This window comes from Sus scrofa, chromosome 16 (genome assembly GCF_054392235.1).
Source record: "Sus scrofa isolate SSC_HxYL_T2T_F1_AM1 chromosome 16, Sscrofa_HxYL_maternal_Yorkshire_Landrace_v2.0, whole genome shotgun sequence".
NCBI lineage: Eukaryota > Metazoa > Chordata > Mammalia > Artiodactyla > Suidae > Sus > Sus scrofa.
The window spans coordinates 67,089,961-67,106,576 of NC_139398.1; the positions used below are offsets into that span (position 1 = coordinate 67,089,961).

The following is a 16,616-nucleotide window of genomic DNA, read 5'->3' on the forward strand; positions in this document are numbered from 1 at the left end:
GGCTGAGGCCGTGGCCCTAAAGAGCCAAAAAAAAAAAAAAAAAAAAAAAGATAAATTGCTTGCACAAGAGGTTTACCTTTTAAGATAAATCCTTCTGAAAGCCCATATTGAAAAAGCCTCAGGGAATAATTTTTTTTCTGATATCAGTCTCTCCTGCTGTATAAAATAAGCTAAGCAAAACAATATCTTTCCTTTTGGTTCCTAGAGTAGAGTGATGTGTCAGTTGCCATATATTAGGAGTTGTGGATCAGGAAGCAAAGTTCAGCTTTGTATACGGTGGTAGCATTGAGAGTCCAAGAAATTTTTGATTCATAGACTATCCATCAGTCATTTTTTAAATTCCATAAATGAGTTTTGATTGATACCTGCTGCCTCAATGGGCTGTTTCCTCCCACTCAGCAGTGATTAACTAGGAAAGTAGTTTGTGTATGTATGTGTGTGTTTCTTTTATCAGCTGCATCTGTGGCATGTTTGTGGGCTAGGGGTTGAATCAGAGCTGTAGCTGCAGACCTGTGCCACAGCCAAAGCCACTCTGGAAAATAGTTTTATTGTTGTTTTGTTTTTTGCTCTTTAGGGCTGCACCTGTAGCATATGGAAGTTCCCAGGCTAGGGGTCAAATCGGAGCTGCAGCTACGGGCCTACACACCCTAACCCTAATCCTAGCCCTAACCCTAACTCCAAGCCACATCTGAGACCTACACCATAGCTCACGGCAATGCCAGATCCTTAACCCACTAAACGGAGCCAGGGATGGAAGCCGCATTCTCATGGATACTAATTGGGTGCGGTTACTGCCGAGCCACAACAGGAACTCTCGGAAAGTAGTTTTAATACATACTCAAGCCAAAGAGAAACAGAATGACCATCCACTGCCCTGATCCCAAATCCAATAAAGGTTCTAAATATAAATGCTTTTAGATCATCCCCACTTTAGGTTTGGCTAATCAAGAGTTGCTGGATTTTTTTTTTTAATATTTCTAAAAATGCGCTTGATTGGTCTCAGTGCAAAGGGCTTAGCAAGGTAGACAAAGAAGGTACCAGGTTAGGTTGCTCCAGTTTTCTTTGCTCAATTCGCTTTCACCCTATGACCTCTTGGTCCTTGATCTTGGATGTGTCATCTTTCAGGAGTGCTTTTTTTAAAAATCTTCCGAGCACTTCCTGATTGAGGAAAACTGACCTTGACACCTTCTTAGGAAATGCTTTGGTTTGGGTCCCTTGGGTTGCCTTTACTGACCTTGGCTCCCACGTCTCCTGCTGCTTTGGACTTTGCTGCTTAAAGTCCTGGCCGGGAACCTCTTCAGCAATCTGCCCTTGACTTGTTGGAGTCACTTCATCCAGAGTTATGGTAGAGCCAGAATTCCTCCTGGGTGGTCTAACCAAGGACTGTCTGATGCTGGGTTCCAGAGACCCAGATCCCTTGGCGAGGGACAGGAGCTCCTGGGGTATTGAGTATCAGAACTTTACCCGATTGCCATTTCTTCCGCTCTCCATCCTTCTTCCTCCATCCCTTACTTGTCTCTCTCAGGGGCACTTTGTGAGTCCATCACTTGGCCAAGCATCTGCTTCTGAGTGAGTCTAACCAAGACAGACCTTTTCTCCCGAATCAAGCTCTCTTGTTTTATCCAGAAGAATCTACAGTCAAATATGGGTTCTCCTGACTAGATGGTGGATGGGAGAAATTTTAATCTCCCTCAGATTTTGTGGAAAGAATATTAGCAACATTTGTGTGTTCTATTCTTTTTTTTATCTTTCATGGCGACACCCACAGCATGTGGAAGTTCCCAGGCCAGGGACTGAATGCGAGCTGCAGCCGCAACCTACGCTGTAGCTGCAACAATATCAGATCCTCTAACCTAATGCACCAGGCCAGGAATCGAACACTCGCCTCCACAGCGATCCAAGCCTCTGCAATCAGATTCTTAACCTGCTGCACTGCAGCAGGAACTCCTGTGTGTTCTATTCTTTGCAGAGTTGTAGGCATGTGTCCTGCAGATAATAAGGATTTACAGCAATGTAAATCCAAGGCTGAGTGTGGGGAAAAGTCCAAGAAATAAATACAACATTTCATTGAATGCCCCCAGGGTTCCAAGGTGCCATGCAAAGTACACTCACACCCACTCATTTCATCCTCACACTTAACCTGTGAGGTCAGCAAAATTCATAGCCCCACTGTAAAGATGGGAAAACTGAGGCATGGAGCATTTCAGTGGTTTGCATGATCATACAACTAATAAGTGGTTCCACCCACTTCAAACACAAGAATTCCCCAAGGTCAGGAAGCTTCTAAGCCCCCTTCTATACCTTCAGAACAATTCAAGAGGAACCTCTAAGAGCAAATCCCCCACCCTGTAAACTGCCATGTAACACAGACAGGACATCCTGGTACATGAAGGTGACAGGGACAAGCACACTGTCCCCAACAGAGCAAAGAAGAGGGCATTTTCCTGCTTCTTGCCTTGCCTGGTAAATAGGGGAGGCAGGGGTGGGGTGAAGGTGGGGACTGTCATTCACTGTTGCTGGAGAACAAAGCATGCCTGACATTGCAGGGAGAGCCCCGGGACGCATTGCAAAAGCTCCACTGGAACTAGACAACCTTTCAATCCATTTATCAAAGCGTCTGCAGTTCCCGTTTTGAGGTAGATGAAGCAATAATAAATTTGCGAAGAAAGTTAATCTGTGTCCAAAGCATTTTAGTAAATTAAAAAGGGGGAGGGGTGTTGGGTGGAAGGGGGATAGATCGGTTCTTGCCAACTCCCATTTGACTTACTGTCTCCTTAATAAGTCCTCTTTGGTCTGGCGTTTGGGGATGGAATAATCAGGCAGTTAATCATTTTCCGGAAGCAGGAAAATGCACTTTAGCTAATGCAGTTCTCCTTTCTTGCAGAGTCCTAATTTTTTAAAAAGGAATCCCCATCTGTAGCCCACTTCCCAACCCAAAAGCCTTTCCCACCAGCCGTCTGCCTTTATTTCCCTGGAAAATCCCAGCACACCTCTCTCTCTCTCACCCAACTCCAACCAAACACCTTTCATCTTAAGGTGGTTTTTGTTTTTTAAAGCAAGTTCCCTTTCCCTGGCCCATTTCGAGCATGCTCCCTCAGGAAGAGGGAGGCACTAAACCCCCCAACAAGCAATTGGCCGGAACTCGACTCTTGAGCACTACGGATAGATTTTGTTATTTTTATTTAAGTGTCAGCCGAAAATGGTGGCTCTTGCCTCTCTCAAGGATAGGACTTAACAATAGCTCCATGCTCTGGCCTCACGCTGAGATAAACACACTATTAGGAACCCTCACAAAGGCCCCCGAGATAATTGTGGAGGGACAGTTACCGAAAATGAAGCACCGAGCCCTGAACCCTCCTCCACGCCCCATCAGTAACACCATTAAAGCTGTCACTTTGTCAGCCCACTGGAGGTATTTATGAAATCAATATACAATCCTGCAGATGGATGGCAGCGGTATTGTTAGCCGGAGAAGAGAGGCTCAATGGAAAATAAAATTAATAAAATTTACAAGCAGATTGTCATGGGGAACAGATAAATTCCCTACAATCTACTGTTTTGCTCAGTTGCAGCAAGAGGAAAGCCGCCGGCGGGAAAGCGGAAAAACCTGGGCTTTCGAATGGGGCTCCTGGGAGCAGGGGCCAGACTGGGTCTATTAACAGCAAGGACACAGTGAGCGGAAACTCGGGTGGCCGTCCCATCCAAGTGCAGGATTTTGTCTGTGTGACCGCTTTCGTGGGAGATGGTCCAGCAACTCCATCAGATTCTTCAGCTCCATTGTGGCTCTGCTCTCTTCAGCCCGTGTGCTACAGACCAGAACCTTTGCACAACTGATATTTATCAGTATACTGGAGTGCTTTAAACCCAAAGGGTTAATGCATTATTGGAATATGTACCCCTTCATCGGGCTGCCAAATGTGCTTCGAGCTGATCCTTTTAAAACGCTCCCCTGTTCCCTCCAGCTGCCCCTGATTTTGATCGTTAGTTATTTGCCAAAGGTATGGCCTGAGGTGTGTCGCAGAGTGGCCAGAGCTAGCAGCCAAGCCTAGGAGGCTAGCGGGCAGGGGCTGGCTGTGTCTGAGACCAGTCTTCACTTGGCAGAAAAGACTGGGCCCATTGTGGCTGCCGGGGCCTTGGGTACAGCAGCCCAGATGCCTGGTGGAAATTGCATTAGTCAGATGACAGGCCCTGGGCCCCCTTCTCCTGGAGGCTGATGGAGAGCAGAGGAGTGGCCTTGGTGACACTGCCTGACCTCTGCTGTCATCGTGGGCTTTGTTCAGCGCCCCGACTCCAGGCTGGAGCCCTGCTCATTGAATCAGGCCTGGCCAGGGGAGCCTGCAACGGGGTCACTGCATCTGAATTTACTTATATCAGTTGCAAGCAGAGGAAACTGGATTGGAGATGGAGAGCACCCTGATTTTCAGCCCCAGAATGTCTCTGTGTTCATCTCTGCACCCGACCCCAATTCGGAGTCTTGCCTTGGGGCCCCAGACAACCCCCACGTTTCTCAGGTCTTGGCCAGCCATTCAGAGTGTGGCCGCCCAACTCAGCAGTGAGAGCAGAGAAATGGATGCCTCTCTTCTGATTCCTGTTTTTCCTCCTGCTCCCTGGCAAAATGGTAACGTGGAGCACCCAGGTTTTAGTAGAGGTTGGTTATCTGACCTCTCTTTCCAAATATATTTGGAGTCATCTATAGCTTGTGATTAGATGCCCATGGAAAATTAGCATGGGAGTGTCTGTCCATCTGTCTCTTGGACAGCACGGCAAAGATGTTTAAGGTGTGTTTACCCTGCGACCCAGTGCGTTCTCCTTATAGGACTTTATACCAAGGAAGTCGTGAACAAGAGTCCTCAAAATGTGTGAGCCAGAAAATTCATCCTAGTGTTGCCTTAGATAGCAAATAAATAAATACCCAACAGTGTGGGATCCTATAGCCACAGTGTGGGATCTTATAGCCAAAATGGAGTGGGATGGTCTGGACTGGAAGTTTGGGTTAGGACATGCAAACTGTTACCTTTAGAAGGAATAAGCAATGGGGTCTTAATGTACAGCGCAGGGAACTATATCCAATCTCTCAGGATAGACCATGATGGAAGATAATAGAAGAAAAGGAATATGTGTGTGTGTGTGTGTGTGTATACATATATATGTGCCTGGGTCACTTTGCTATACAGCAGAAATTAGCACAACACTGTAAATCAACTGTAAAAAAAATTTAATATTGGCATAGGTGTACTGTTAATGACATGAACAGATGTTCTCAATATAGTAACTGAAAAAAGAGGTTATAACAGACTCTATACCATGAGCTCATATTGGTGAAATGTATATATATTGCTCCTAATTGGTAACAGTGATTGTGGCTGGGTAGATCATTTTTTACCTTCATATCTGAAGGTTTTGTGTTCCTTTGGAAATAATGGAGATATATATTTACAGACATAGCTATAGCTATGATTGATACACATATATATGCTTGATTACCGACAAGGACCTCCAGCCAGCTAGAGGTATGAATAGAAACAAGTGGGTGTGTTGGGTCCAGCGAAAAATAAAAACCGGAAAACAAAATAAAGAAAACATCATGGGTCTTTTAAGAAAGGAAACTGAGGATTTGGGGATTCTTAAAGAGGATGCTTGTCCAAGACTTGGGCTTGGGCCAGCTTCGAGACCTGACACTTTGTCCCTTTCCCTCCCTGCTCAGAGCAGCATCTTAGCACGGCTCCATGCTCGCTGAGATGCAGGGGAACCCCCATTTTGGATGGGTCTGTGGAAATGCAATTTGAATGCATCATGCCTGTCACTAAGACAATCCAGGAGGCCCCCAGGGGTCTCTCTGGGGCCCTAGAAAAGCAGAGCTGGTCATCCCCCCTCACAAAATCAGGGCGGCCAGGCTGCCTTCCAATCCCAGATGACAAAGGCAGAGAGTCCCCGAGAGATGGGAGACTGAGTGGTGCTGACCCTGCGGTGGGGGAGGGACGCCGAGGGGTAGGGCAAGGAAGGGGTCATCTTCTGGGAGGTGGCAAAACAGAGAATTGGGTGCAGCGTGTGCAACAAATAACCCAGCGCTTGGCTCGTGGCCTGGAGGTGCGAGACCACCCACAGAACTCGCCCTGGAGGCGAGCTGCCCCGCCTGGTAACCATTTCAGCAAGGCCTTCACCAGAAGAACAGCGCGGAGGCTAGCAGCAGCCGCGGGGCCTGAGACTAAACAGTCCCCCAAACACTCTGACCACAGAGGCAGCCTCCGAGGGGTTTTGTTATCATAATGAGATGCAGATAAAGCCGGCCCGGGTCCTTAACGCCTGTGCCTCTTCTCTTCTCCTTTAGAGATCTGAGCGAAAACCAGATCCTGGGGATCCCAAGGAAGGCGTTCCGAGGCATCGCCGACGTGAAGAACCTGTAAGTGCTGTTTTTGTTGCTTCGCTGCAGAGGCAGCTGTCCGGCCCGAGCAGGGGAGAGGGATGGGACAGGAAGGCGTTGTCACCGCGCCTTGTGCTGCCTCGGTCCGGGCGCCTCTGAGAGAGACTGCGGGATGCGCTTCCGTGGTTTCCAGGGAACACACGTCGAATGCCACGCACGGCAGCTCCATGGAGTCCTGTTCTTCTCTGGTTATTCGTGTCCCCCAGGGCGAACAGGGAGTCCCAGCCCTGAGTCACGGCCCAGCCTCACAGTAGCTCTGTGGCCTGGGGCTCCACTCAGCTTTTGCCAAGGTCATTACCGGCTATAAAATGGGGATAGTAGCCTGGTGGGGTAGGGATGAAAATGAGAAAATGTTTTAAACACGTAGCGCCTCGTAGGCAGTAAGTGTTAAATAAACAGGAGACTTGATGATGCTGAAGATGAGGGCGGTCAGGATCTCACCGGTTTTAATAGAATCTAATGAGGAAGCCTTGGGACTTATTTCCTAGGGTCGTGGGGAGACAGGCAGATCTGCTGCAATAGATGCTTGGGAGTTTTGTAGGGTTTATGCTGAAATAATTATTGATTCACAGGACGTCTCAAAAGTAGTAGACCAGGTCCTGTACCCTCACCCAGTTTTCTCCCAGGGGTAACATCTCGTGTAACTCTAGTATAATGTCAAGCCAGGACACGGACGTGGGTGCCGTCCCCAGACTCCATCCTTGAGACGGCCCAGTGTGACGTGCACTTGCGTGCGCATGTGCAGACAGTTTTTATCATGTGCAGATTCCATTGCCTGTTGCTGCAATTGATGCAGAGCGGTTCCATGGCCACGCTTTTGGACTTGCCACATAACCTTTGTCGTTCCTACTACCTGCCCCCCCACCCTACCCCGCTGTTTGCTGCATATGACGACTCCTGGGGCTCTTCCCTTCTCGAGGAGTGTGCGCCTTCTGAATTTCCTACCCACACTGCTGTGCCCGTGTGCTCGGAACATGTGTCGGGAGGGGCGTATAGAGGAGGCGTTTCTGGCCGCCGCCCCTGGCTCACATCCAACTTGAAAAGTCCTCAAAGTTTTTTTTAAAAAAAAGCTTATGCTCTTACTTTTCACTTTAAGAGCTGCAGGGATTTGGGTGCCGGGAAGCTGCCAATGGCTTCCGATAAAGGCTGCCTGCACCCCATCCCCCTCCCGGCCCTGGCTTGGCTGAGAACTGAGTGGGAAGCTTTAGGTGTTTAACATGCAAAGCACACCAGAAGGCAGAGGCATCCGGGGTGAAGGGAGCAGGGGACAGAGAGGACTTTGCAAGGGGCTCCCAGTCAGGATGCCCACTGCTTCATCTGGGCACGTTTGCCCAGGAGCAGGAAAGGGCAGGGAGGTGCAGACAAAGCCGTGGAAAATGGAACTCAGGCCGGTGCCCATAAACCAAATCTAAGAGATCGTGTTGATTAGCATCCCAGAAAGATAAGACGAGAGGGGAGCTTACCGATCCTCTAAAACCCCACAGAAACAGCGGTGAGAAAACTGAAGACCAGAGAAGGGCAGTAACTAACTCAAAGTCAACCAGCTTCTTGATGGTTGAACGCTAAAGTAACTTCTTACATACGTGAAGTGGGAAATCTATGCTATCTTGTGACCCTGCTTTTAAAGGGGCCAGTTAACCACAACGACAAAAAACATATTGCGGTGTTGACCTAAAAAGGCACAATGTGTTTTAAGTTTTATTTGGGGAAAATAGGACTATAGCCCAGGAGGCAGCATTTCAGAGAGCTCTGAGAAACTGGTCCAGAGGGAGCGGGGAAGGTCAGGGTTATATGTGACTTTAGCGAGGGGGGTACATGCAGTCAAGCGCACATTTTGGCTGAGGCTTGTAGTCACAAGCAAATGTCACCATTAATGATTTTAGTGCTTTTCTAAATATGAGGAAATGGAAGAACTGGGTTCCGAACCTCTTCTCCCGAAAAATAGCTACCTATCCAAAGCCACGTTCTGCCACTTTTCCCTGGAGCACGGAGGGCCTCACTCCTGATCTCCACCCTGAATGCTTTTCAGGGGGTGTTGGAGGTCAGTGGTCCACAGCAGCTTGTGAGTTAATCTTTGTCAAGGGAGATGGTGAGGGACACTTTTTAGTGGGCACAGGGATGGAGAAGGAAGGCTGTGTAATTCCCAACTATGCTTTTGATTCTCAAGAAAGTGAATCAGTCTCGCAATGGTTCTCAGTAGTTGCTGGCATTTGGGGAGCTTATCACTGTAGTTTTCCCGTATTCTCGTTAACTTCACAAAGGACTCAGGGGTGAGAAGTGTCAAGAGTCGGCAAACTCAGGAACAGGAAAGGTCAGGCCCTTCTTTTCCAGGCCACACAGATGGGTGTCACTCAAGGACCCGAACAGCAGGGATCTGGGAAAAGAGAGAAGAGGAAGAAACTCACTGCTTCAAGGATAAATTAACCAACCCAACAGAAGGAGCTTGATGACAGTTCTCATCGGCTCAGTCAGCACAATTTTGGTGGCCAGAACCTCTGAGGCCCAGAAGTATAATTCCAGCTCTGGGGAGACTTCCAGTATAACTGGGGACAAGAAACATGCCTGGGGATGAAAGTTTAGTGGTTTAACAGTGCCCAGCACAGTTGGCCAGCGAGCAGCCATGCATCGTGCAGGACTCAGAGCTCAGAGAAGAGCGATCGCTTTAAGCAGTGGAGCCCGAAGGGTAGAACCGTAAACTCTGGCAGCTTCCATAGATCTGTCTGATCCCCACCTGGTCTTGTACTGAGTCTGTGGCCTGGGGTACAGTGCTTGACACTAGATTTTCTCCACTCTCAGAGGAGGATAAGAGTTGTACTTATCCTGGAGTTACCATCGTGGCTCAGCAGTTAAAGAACCCCACTAACCTCCATGAGAACTCAGGTTCCATCCCTGGCCTCGCTCCGTGAGTTAAGGATCCGGCGTTGCCATGAGCTGTGGTGTAGGTCGCACACGCAGCTCAGATCCTGCTTTGCTGTGGCTGTGGCATAGGCCAGTGGCTACAGCTCCTCTTCAACCCCTAGCCTGGGAACCTCCATATGCCGCAGTGTGGCCCTAAAAAAGACAAAAAAAAAAAAAAAGAAAGAATTGTACTCATCCTCCTTCAAACCCAGAGGTTTAGTGAAGATTAATAAAATAATGCATGTGAATAACTCAGTACTCTGCTTGGCACTTGGAAGGTACTTAGAAAGTTCTAGCTACTGTTACTGCTGTCTTCCTTTGTTGTTGTTACCATTGTAAAGACTTTCCCCGAACCTGGAATGATGATTGGGTTTCACAGCGTGAACAGACAAAGAGTGTGTGCCTTGTATGGAGGCAAACCTGTACACGGTGTGTTTGAAGGGCCATCTCATCAGAGTTGAGGAGGTTCTGAGGAGCAGGTGATCAGGTCGGAAAGAGAGGGAGGTAGAGGTCTGGTGGTGGCGAGCCTCACCTGCAAGGAGTATGGGTTTTATTTTATTTGTTTACTTATTTATTTTTTTATATTTTTAGCGCTGCACCTGCAGCATATGGAGGTTCCCAGGCTAGGGGTTGAATCGGAGCTGTAGCCACTGGTCTATGCCACAGCCACAGCAACACAGGATCCAAGCCGTGTCTGCGACCTACACCACAGCTCACGGTAACACCGGATCCTTAACCCACTGAGCGAGGCCAGGGATCAAACCTGCATCTTCATGGGTACTAATCAGATTCATTTCCGCGGAGCTATGACGGGAACTGCAAGGAGTGTGGATTTTAGATGTAGGTACTGAGAAGGTGGATAGTTTCCAAGCTGGCAAAGGTCATGATGAAAACATTTATTCTCTTGAAATAATGCCATTCAAAGCTACATGGATGGACCTAGAGATTATTATTCTAAGCAAAGCAAGTCAGAAAGAGAAAGACAAATACTGTAAAGCATCGCTTACATGGGGAATGAAAATATGGCACAAGTGAACCTATCTACAAAATAGAAATAGACTCACAGACATAGAGAACCCACTGCTGGTTGCCAAGGGGGAGAGGATGGGGGAGGGAAGTATTGGGAGGTTGGGGTTAGTAGATGGAAATATTATCTAGAGGATGGATAAAGAACAAAGTCCTACTGTAGAGCATAGGGAACGATATTCAGTATCCTGTGATAAACCATGATGAAAAAGATATATAAATATATATATATATATATCTGAATCACTTTGTCATACAGCAGAAATAACATTGTAAAGCAACTGTATTTCAATAAATTAAAAAAATTTTCAAGAATGGGGCAGATTTGTGAGAAAAGAACAAAGGAAAGACTTTTGTTTTGTAATAGAAGGGATAACTGATATAAAGACTTGCCAGGACAGGCTCTAATTTAAAAAAAAAAATGATTCTGGAAGAAGAACCTAGGACAGGAGAAAGTGGAAGAAGGCGGCGGGGAGGGGGGAGGGACAGGGCAGGGGGGAGGCTCTTGTCCGCCACGAAGGATCAGGCTCGCGGTCAGGAGTAAGAGGAGGAGTCCACAGTAAGATACAAGTGGGGACCTAGGCAACAGAACCGGGCAATCAGTGAGTTACTAGAGGCTGGGCCAGAGAAGGGGGAAATTATGAGTTTCATATTAGGCGACACAGACGATGGCAGAGTCTCACAGTCATTCATTCATCCACGCAGCCCTCAAAATGCCTTTTGAGCTCCTACCAAATGCCAGTTCTGGGGGAAAACGCAGGAAGTGAGGTATGTAGCTCTGTGAGCTCTGCCTTCTCCGAGCTCACACGGCACAGAGTCTGAGAGATCGAGGGGAAGCCAGGCTGGAAGATGGTGATTTGAGGGCAAGGTCGTATCCAGTCTTGCGTGGACAGTGTAGATGGAGCATCTTCCATGTGTTGGGAGATTGGTGACCCCAACACCCTGTCCCCTTCCTGCTGGTTAAAGGATTTCCATCTGTGGCCACAGCTCCATTTCTGGTTTGACTAGGAGGGGGGTCAAACTAAATAATCTGAGAGCCTTAGGAGAAAATGAAGTGTGGGCACTTGGAGACATAGGACCAGAGTTGAGGAGCAAGTTCAAGTAGGGAAGCAGCTCGGTAGAGGTTGATGATTCAAGTGGTGCATTTAAATCTGTGTTGGTCCATGTGACATAGGAGACGCTTTGCAGAAGTTAAGTGTGTCTAGAACCTGTTAAGCAAACACCCTCCTCCACTCAGACCTCAGCCACCCACGTGTAAGCAGTCTCTCTTGTGAGTGATGAGTAGTTAATTTTAAACCTCAGGAATGTACATCCCTGTCACGGGTCTGTTGGAGAACCACCTGCCAGCCCTCCAGCCTTTTCCACTGCTTCATGTGAGCTCAGAAAGAATATAACCCTCTTCTACTAGTTCTTAAGTAAGATAGGAGTGGCTGATAAATTATTGGGACATCAGGCCAAGAGATGATAGCTGGGACTCTTTGTGATACCATATGCTTCACAGAGAGGAGAAAACCAAAGATTGGCTATTTTTGATTGATCATTTTGCAGTTTTGACATAGATTTATAATTTGGTACTTGTGACATAGATTCGTGATTTTGTAGTTTTGACATCGATTTTCTTTGCTTGTTCTGACATTCTGCGATGCCTCCCTTGTCCAGGTACAAAATTAAGTGTCCATCAGTGTGTATAATTCAGTAAAAGTCAGCAGACACCATTGGGTCTAGGCCTCCACACTTTGCCTGCCCTTAAGTACTCACTCAACCATCTTTTGGACTCAATCTGTAGAGATTTCTGTCTGCCCAGATTGCTCCCCACTCAGCCATGCTAGCAATAGGAAGAAGGAAGAAGCAACTCAGGAGGCTGCTGGCAAGTGGAGGCCTGATTCAGGGAGGCCAGTAGGCAGGCATGCAAGCAAAGGGCCCCGGGAAGTGTTTGAACCCTGTGCGAAGGAGGTGCCACTGGTGAAACCGGGGTGCTGAATGGCCTTTGTGCCCTGCCCCCCCCCCCCCACACACACACCAGGGCAGCTGAAGAGAGCGCCCAATCGCTTCCTCCTTCTCCAGAGAAAAGAGAGAATGCAATTAGCTGGGCATACCACACTATACAATTGCAAAAGGCTGCGTTTATGGGTGGCCCTCTTTCCACTGCCTGCCTGGGATGGGGAGAGATTCTGTATTTAACGAGAGCCAGTTAGATGGACAGATGGCTCTGGAGGAGGCGACCCCAGGTAGCCTGACTTGTAGATAGACCAACCTGAGACTTGATGGTCTTCCCTGCCTCCCCTCTGCAAGGGCCAGGCGAAGGTCTGGGCCAAGACACAGAGAGAAAAAGACAGAAGGAGAGAGAGAGGCTTGTCAGACATAGAGGTTGGGGGCGGGGGGGGGAATGAATTGGAAAAAAAGAGACATGACAAGCCACCATCCAACAAAGCATCCTAAGAAAAAGACAGGCCCGTATGGATTGGTTTTTTTTTTTAAAAAAAATGTCCCCTTGCTCTCTCTCTCTTAGCAGTTATGTTTTCCTCTGTTTTTCAGTTTCTATTTGCGAGGACTCTGTAGGACATGCATTCCAGAAGGGAAAATCAATAACCCCTGTCTCTGCCAGCCCGCAGAATTTGGAATTGACGGTTTCAAAACAAAGCGGGGCAGGCAGCCTTTGTGTTTCTAGTTAGTCCGAGGTGCTGCACTGCCCGAATCGGCCCTCCCGCTTCCTGAGATTAATGAGGGCTGTCTCGGCTCCAGTGAGCAGGTGGTGATCTTGTTGGGGAGCGGGGGAGGGCCACGAAGCACCCCATGGTTGGTGGCATCTCTGTCGGCTCACCTCAGCGTCTACACTTGGAATGGAGTTCATGCTCCTCTAAAGAACCCGGGTCCTCTCTCACACATCACCTGCATCCTATTCTCTGGTCCATCCCTGGACACCCCAAGCTCCTTCCTGCCTCCGGGCCGTTGCACCTGCCGCTCCCTTTGTGTGCGATGCTGAGCCCTCAGACCTCCCATAGCGGCTCTTTCTGATCTTTCAGGTCTCAGCTCAAGCATTGCCTCCTCCTCCAAGTGGCCTTCTTCCTTGACACCCCCAACCCCCCACCCGAAGCAGCTTCCCCACTGCCCTTCTTCTCTATCCCACTGCCTAGTTATATTTCTTTGGAGCCCTCATCACCCTCTGAGATGCTCTTGTTCATCTATTTGTCACTCTGCCTCTGGATGTCACAGCATGATGGCGCGTACACTGAGATCCTGCCTGTCTCAATCGCTGTGGAATCCCTGGGGCCCAAACAGCTCAGAGCAGAGAATAAGGTTCACTCAAAATCCATCCAATGAATGGTTTTGTTCTTTCGTGTTTCTAGTATTTGTGGTTGGCCTATTATATACAAGAAATCATACCCAATTGTTACAATGGTTAATATGAAAATAATATTGGAGCAAGAATAAGACTGTCTTTGCCCTTGAAGAACTCACAGTGTAGTGAGGGGACAGACTCAGTGGTTGCAGGATGGGGGCCGGGATTCCGTTGGTGCTAGGGATAAAGATGTGGGCAAGCCCAGAGAGACAGGCGTGATGCTGGCTTCATTCAGGAAGTGACATGAATTGGGACTTGTGGCATATGGAGGTTCCCAAGTTAGGGGTCACATCGGAGCGGCAGCTCTTGGCCTGCGCCACAGCCACAGCAACACGGGATCCAAACTGCGTCTGTGACCTACACCACAGCTCATGGCGACACTGGATCCTTAACCCACTGAGCGAGGCCAGGGATCAGACTCACTACCACTGAGCCATAACAGGAACTCCGAGTTGGGTCTTGAAGGATGAATAGGAGTTCACCCAGGAGAAGGGCATTCCAGGCAGATGAAAAAGTGTGTGAAAAATCACCAACTTGTGGAAAGGGATGGAAGTGTATGAGAGAGATGCATGGCTTGTCGGAGACGCATGGCTAGCGCACAGAGAGCAGGAGGAACAGTGAAGAGAGATGAGGTTGGTGGGGTTAGTGAGGTGAGGAGGGGGCGTGGGGGACTATGGGTCTGAAACGAGCTTGAACGCCTGATCCATAGGGCAGTGGGGATCCACCAGAGAGCTTCTAGGAGGGGAGTGGTGTGATCAGATTTTCATTTTGGAAAGGCAGCTCCAGCATCGGTGGGGAGGGTGGATGGCCGAGGGGAGACCGAAGTCAGGGTGGCCTGTGAGGAGCCATGCAGTTGTTGAAAACACCTGGCCCTGAATCAAGCAGGCGGAGTGGCCCTAATGTGGCAGCCGCAGACTGCAGAGACCTGCAGGAGAGAGCCAGCCGGCCCTGGGGGCTGACGGGACTGAGGGCCCGCCACCTGCCTCCAGACGTGAAAGTGGTGCTGAGTCTTGGAAGGGGGATTTGGGGAAATCTGCTCGCCTGCAAGAGGCAAACAGAGACGGATGCCTCACCTTCCTGAGGTGCAGCGGGTTTTCTAGCCGGTCCTTCTTTGCGTTCCTAGCTGAGCATGTCAGAGGTGCTGCTGGAGGATGTAGGACTGCGCCCCAGTATGCTCAGTGCCCCCCAAAGGAAGCTGTCTCGAGAAAGGGGTCCATGGCAGCTTACCTGCCTGCACCCTCCTCCTCCATTTCCTTCTGCCTTCTTCCCTCCTTCTCTTCCCCCCTTCTTCCCCTCCCCTCCTTCCTCCTCTGTCACTCCTTTCTTTCCCTTCCTGCCCTCCCCACCTCCTTCCCTCCTTCCTCTCTCTTTCCCTCCTTCCCCCTCCTTCTTCCCCTTCCCTCCCTTCCTCCCTGCCTGCCTTCTTTCTTTCCACCCTTCCATTTTTCTATTCTTCCTTCCACAAATGGCCATGGAGCCCTTACCCTCGCCAGGCGCAAAGCAAGTCCTGGAAGGAAAAAGATGAATAAGCACATTCCCTACTTCCAAGACATTGCATCACAGGGAGGCAAACAGATACACCAAGAATGTGCATAATATGATAAATAAATACCCCACTAGGGGGCTCCTCCCTCTCTGCCCCCATGGGCTACAACTAAAGTGCTCAATAAATAGTAGTTGATGCATTCAAGTAAATCCTCTTAAATGAGAACAACAGTAAAGTAACCTGGTGAGCTGAACTCCATTAGTGTGAAAAAGATGGGGAAATATGGCAGCGCAAAGTGCCCCCTTCCCAAAAGTTGTGCCTAGACTTGGAAAGCGACAAATACAATCCCTTCTAGGCCAAGATTACACGGTTTTATAGATCGTGAGAGGTTCTCTGTTGAGCTTTGCCTATTTCCTGTAACACCGCCCCCACCTCAAGCTCTACCTCCCTGCTGGATTGTCTTTTCCCCTCCAACAACCTGCAAGCTATGCTAGAAGCCGAGTCTCCCTTATTCACTGTTTGCTTGGAAAGAGTTCGTTTTCTTCCTGGTTCACAGTAGATGCTCAATAAATAAGGAATCAATGGGTGACCTTCAGAACAAAGAGAATCCAGCCCTTAGGGAACTGCTAAAACCCTGAATGAAAGAGCAGGATTATATCTGGGAGCAAAGGAAAATCAAAGCAAAGCTTCAAGAACCCATCCAGGGAAGCCTTCACATTTTTGCAGGCTAACGAAGACCATTTTTTCTGGCCCCAGCACTAAAATGTATTCTCTGGAACATTTTTATTTACAGGCAAACACCATTTTTTTTTTAAACTCATCCCATTTTTTAAACCCCTCTGAGCACTAAATGCCCAGCCAACCAGGGATTGCAGCAGGCGTGTGAATTAGAACCCATCTTCCCTGTGTGCCGGCAAGAAGGCACAGTGATTCCAGGCGCCTTCTGAGTTGGCCTTAGCGGTCTTATGAGACGTTCGCTGTTGGACTGAGCTTTTGCCTGGAGATTCGTAAATCCAGGGAGAAATGAAAGTGTCTTAAGAAAAGAGGAGATCACACGTTGAGACTCGAGTAGCTATTGAGGTCCTGACTCTTTATCTCACTGGTATCAAAGTAGTATAGTGATTAAAAGTATGAGTTTTAGAGTCAGACTGGATTTTTTCTTCTTTAATTCCAGATTTGCCACTTATGACTTATGTGACTTTGGGCAAGTTACTTACCTTTCTGAGCCTCAGTCTCCTAATCTATAAAACTGGAAAAAAGCCCAGTGAGGAGTAAAATAGAGAAATATGTGCCTTAAAGGGACGAATAATACTTCTTCATGGTTTGCCCAAAGCCTTCATGGGTATTATTTTATTTAGTTAACACAACAGCCCTGCCAGACCAGTAGGGAAAATTTTTATTAGCCTCTAAATATAGATGGGGAAGTTGAAGCTCAAAGAAATTTA

At 48.4% G+C, this 16,616-nt stretch overlaps 1 protein-coding gene across 19 annotated transcripts in view; it reads left to right on the forward strand.

Annotated features, from left to right (window-relative positions):
* Positions 1–16,616, forward strand: part of SLIT3 (slit guidance ligand 3) — a 914,676-nt gene that overhangs the window by 675,479 nt on the left and 222,581 nt on the right. For all 19 annotated transcript variants that reach the window (XM_085001790.1, XM_085001791.1, XM_085001793.1 and 16 more), the window contains one exon: positions 6,329–6,400. In XM_085001790.1, the coding sequence (XP_084857916.1) occupies positions 6,329–6,400 (72 nt within the window). The remainder of the gene's footprint in view (positions 1–6,328; positions 6,401–16,616) is intronic.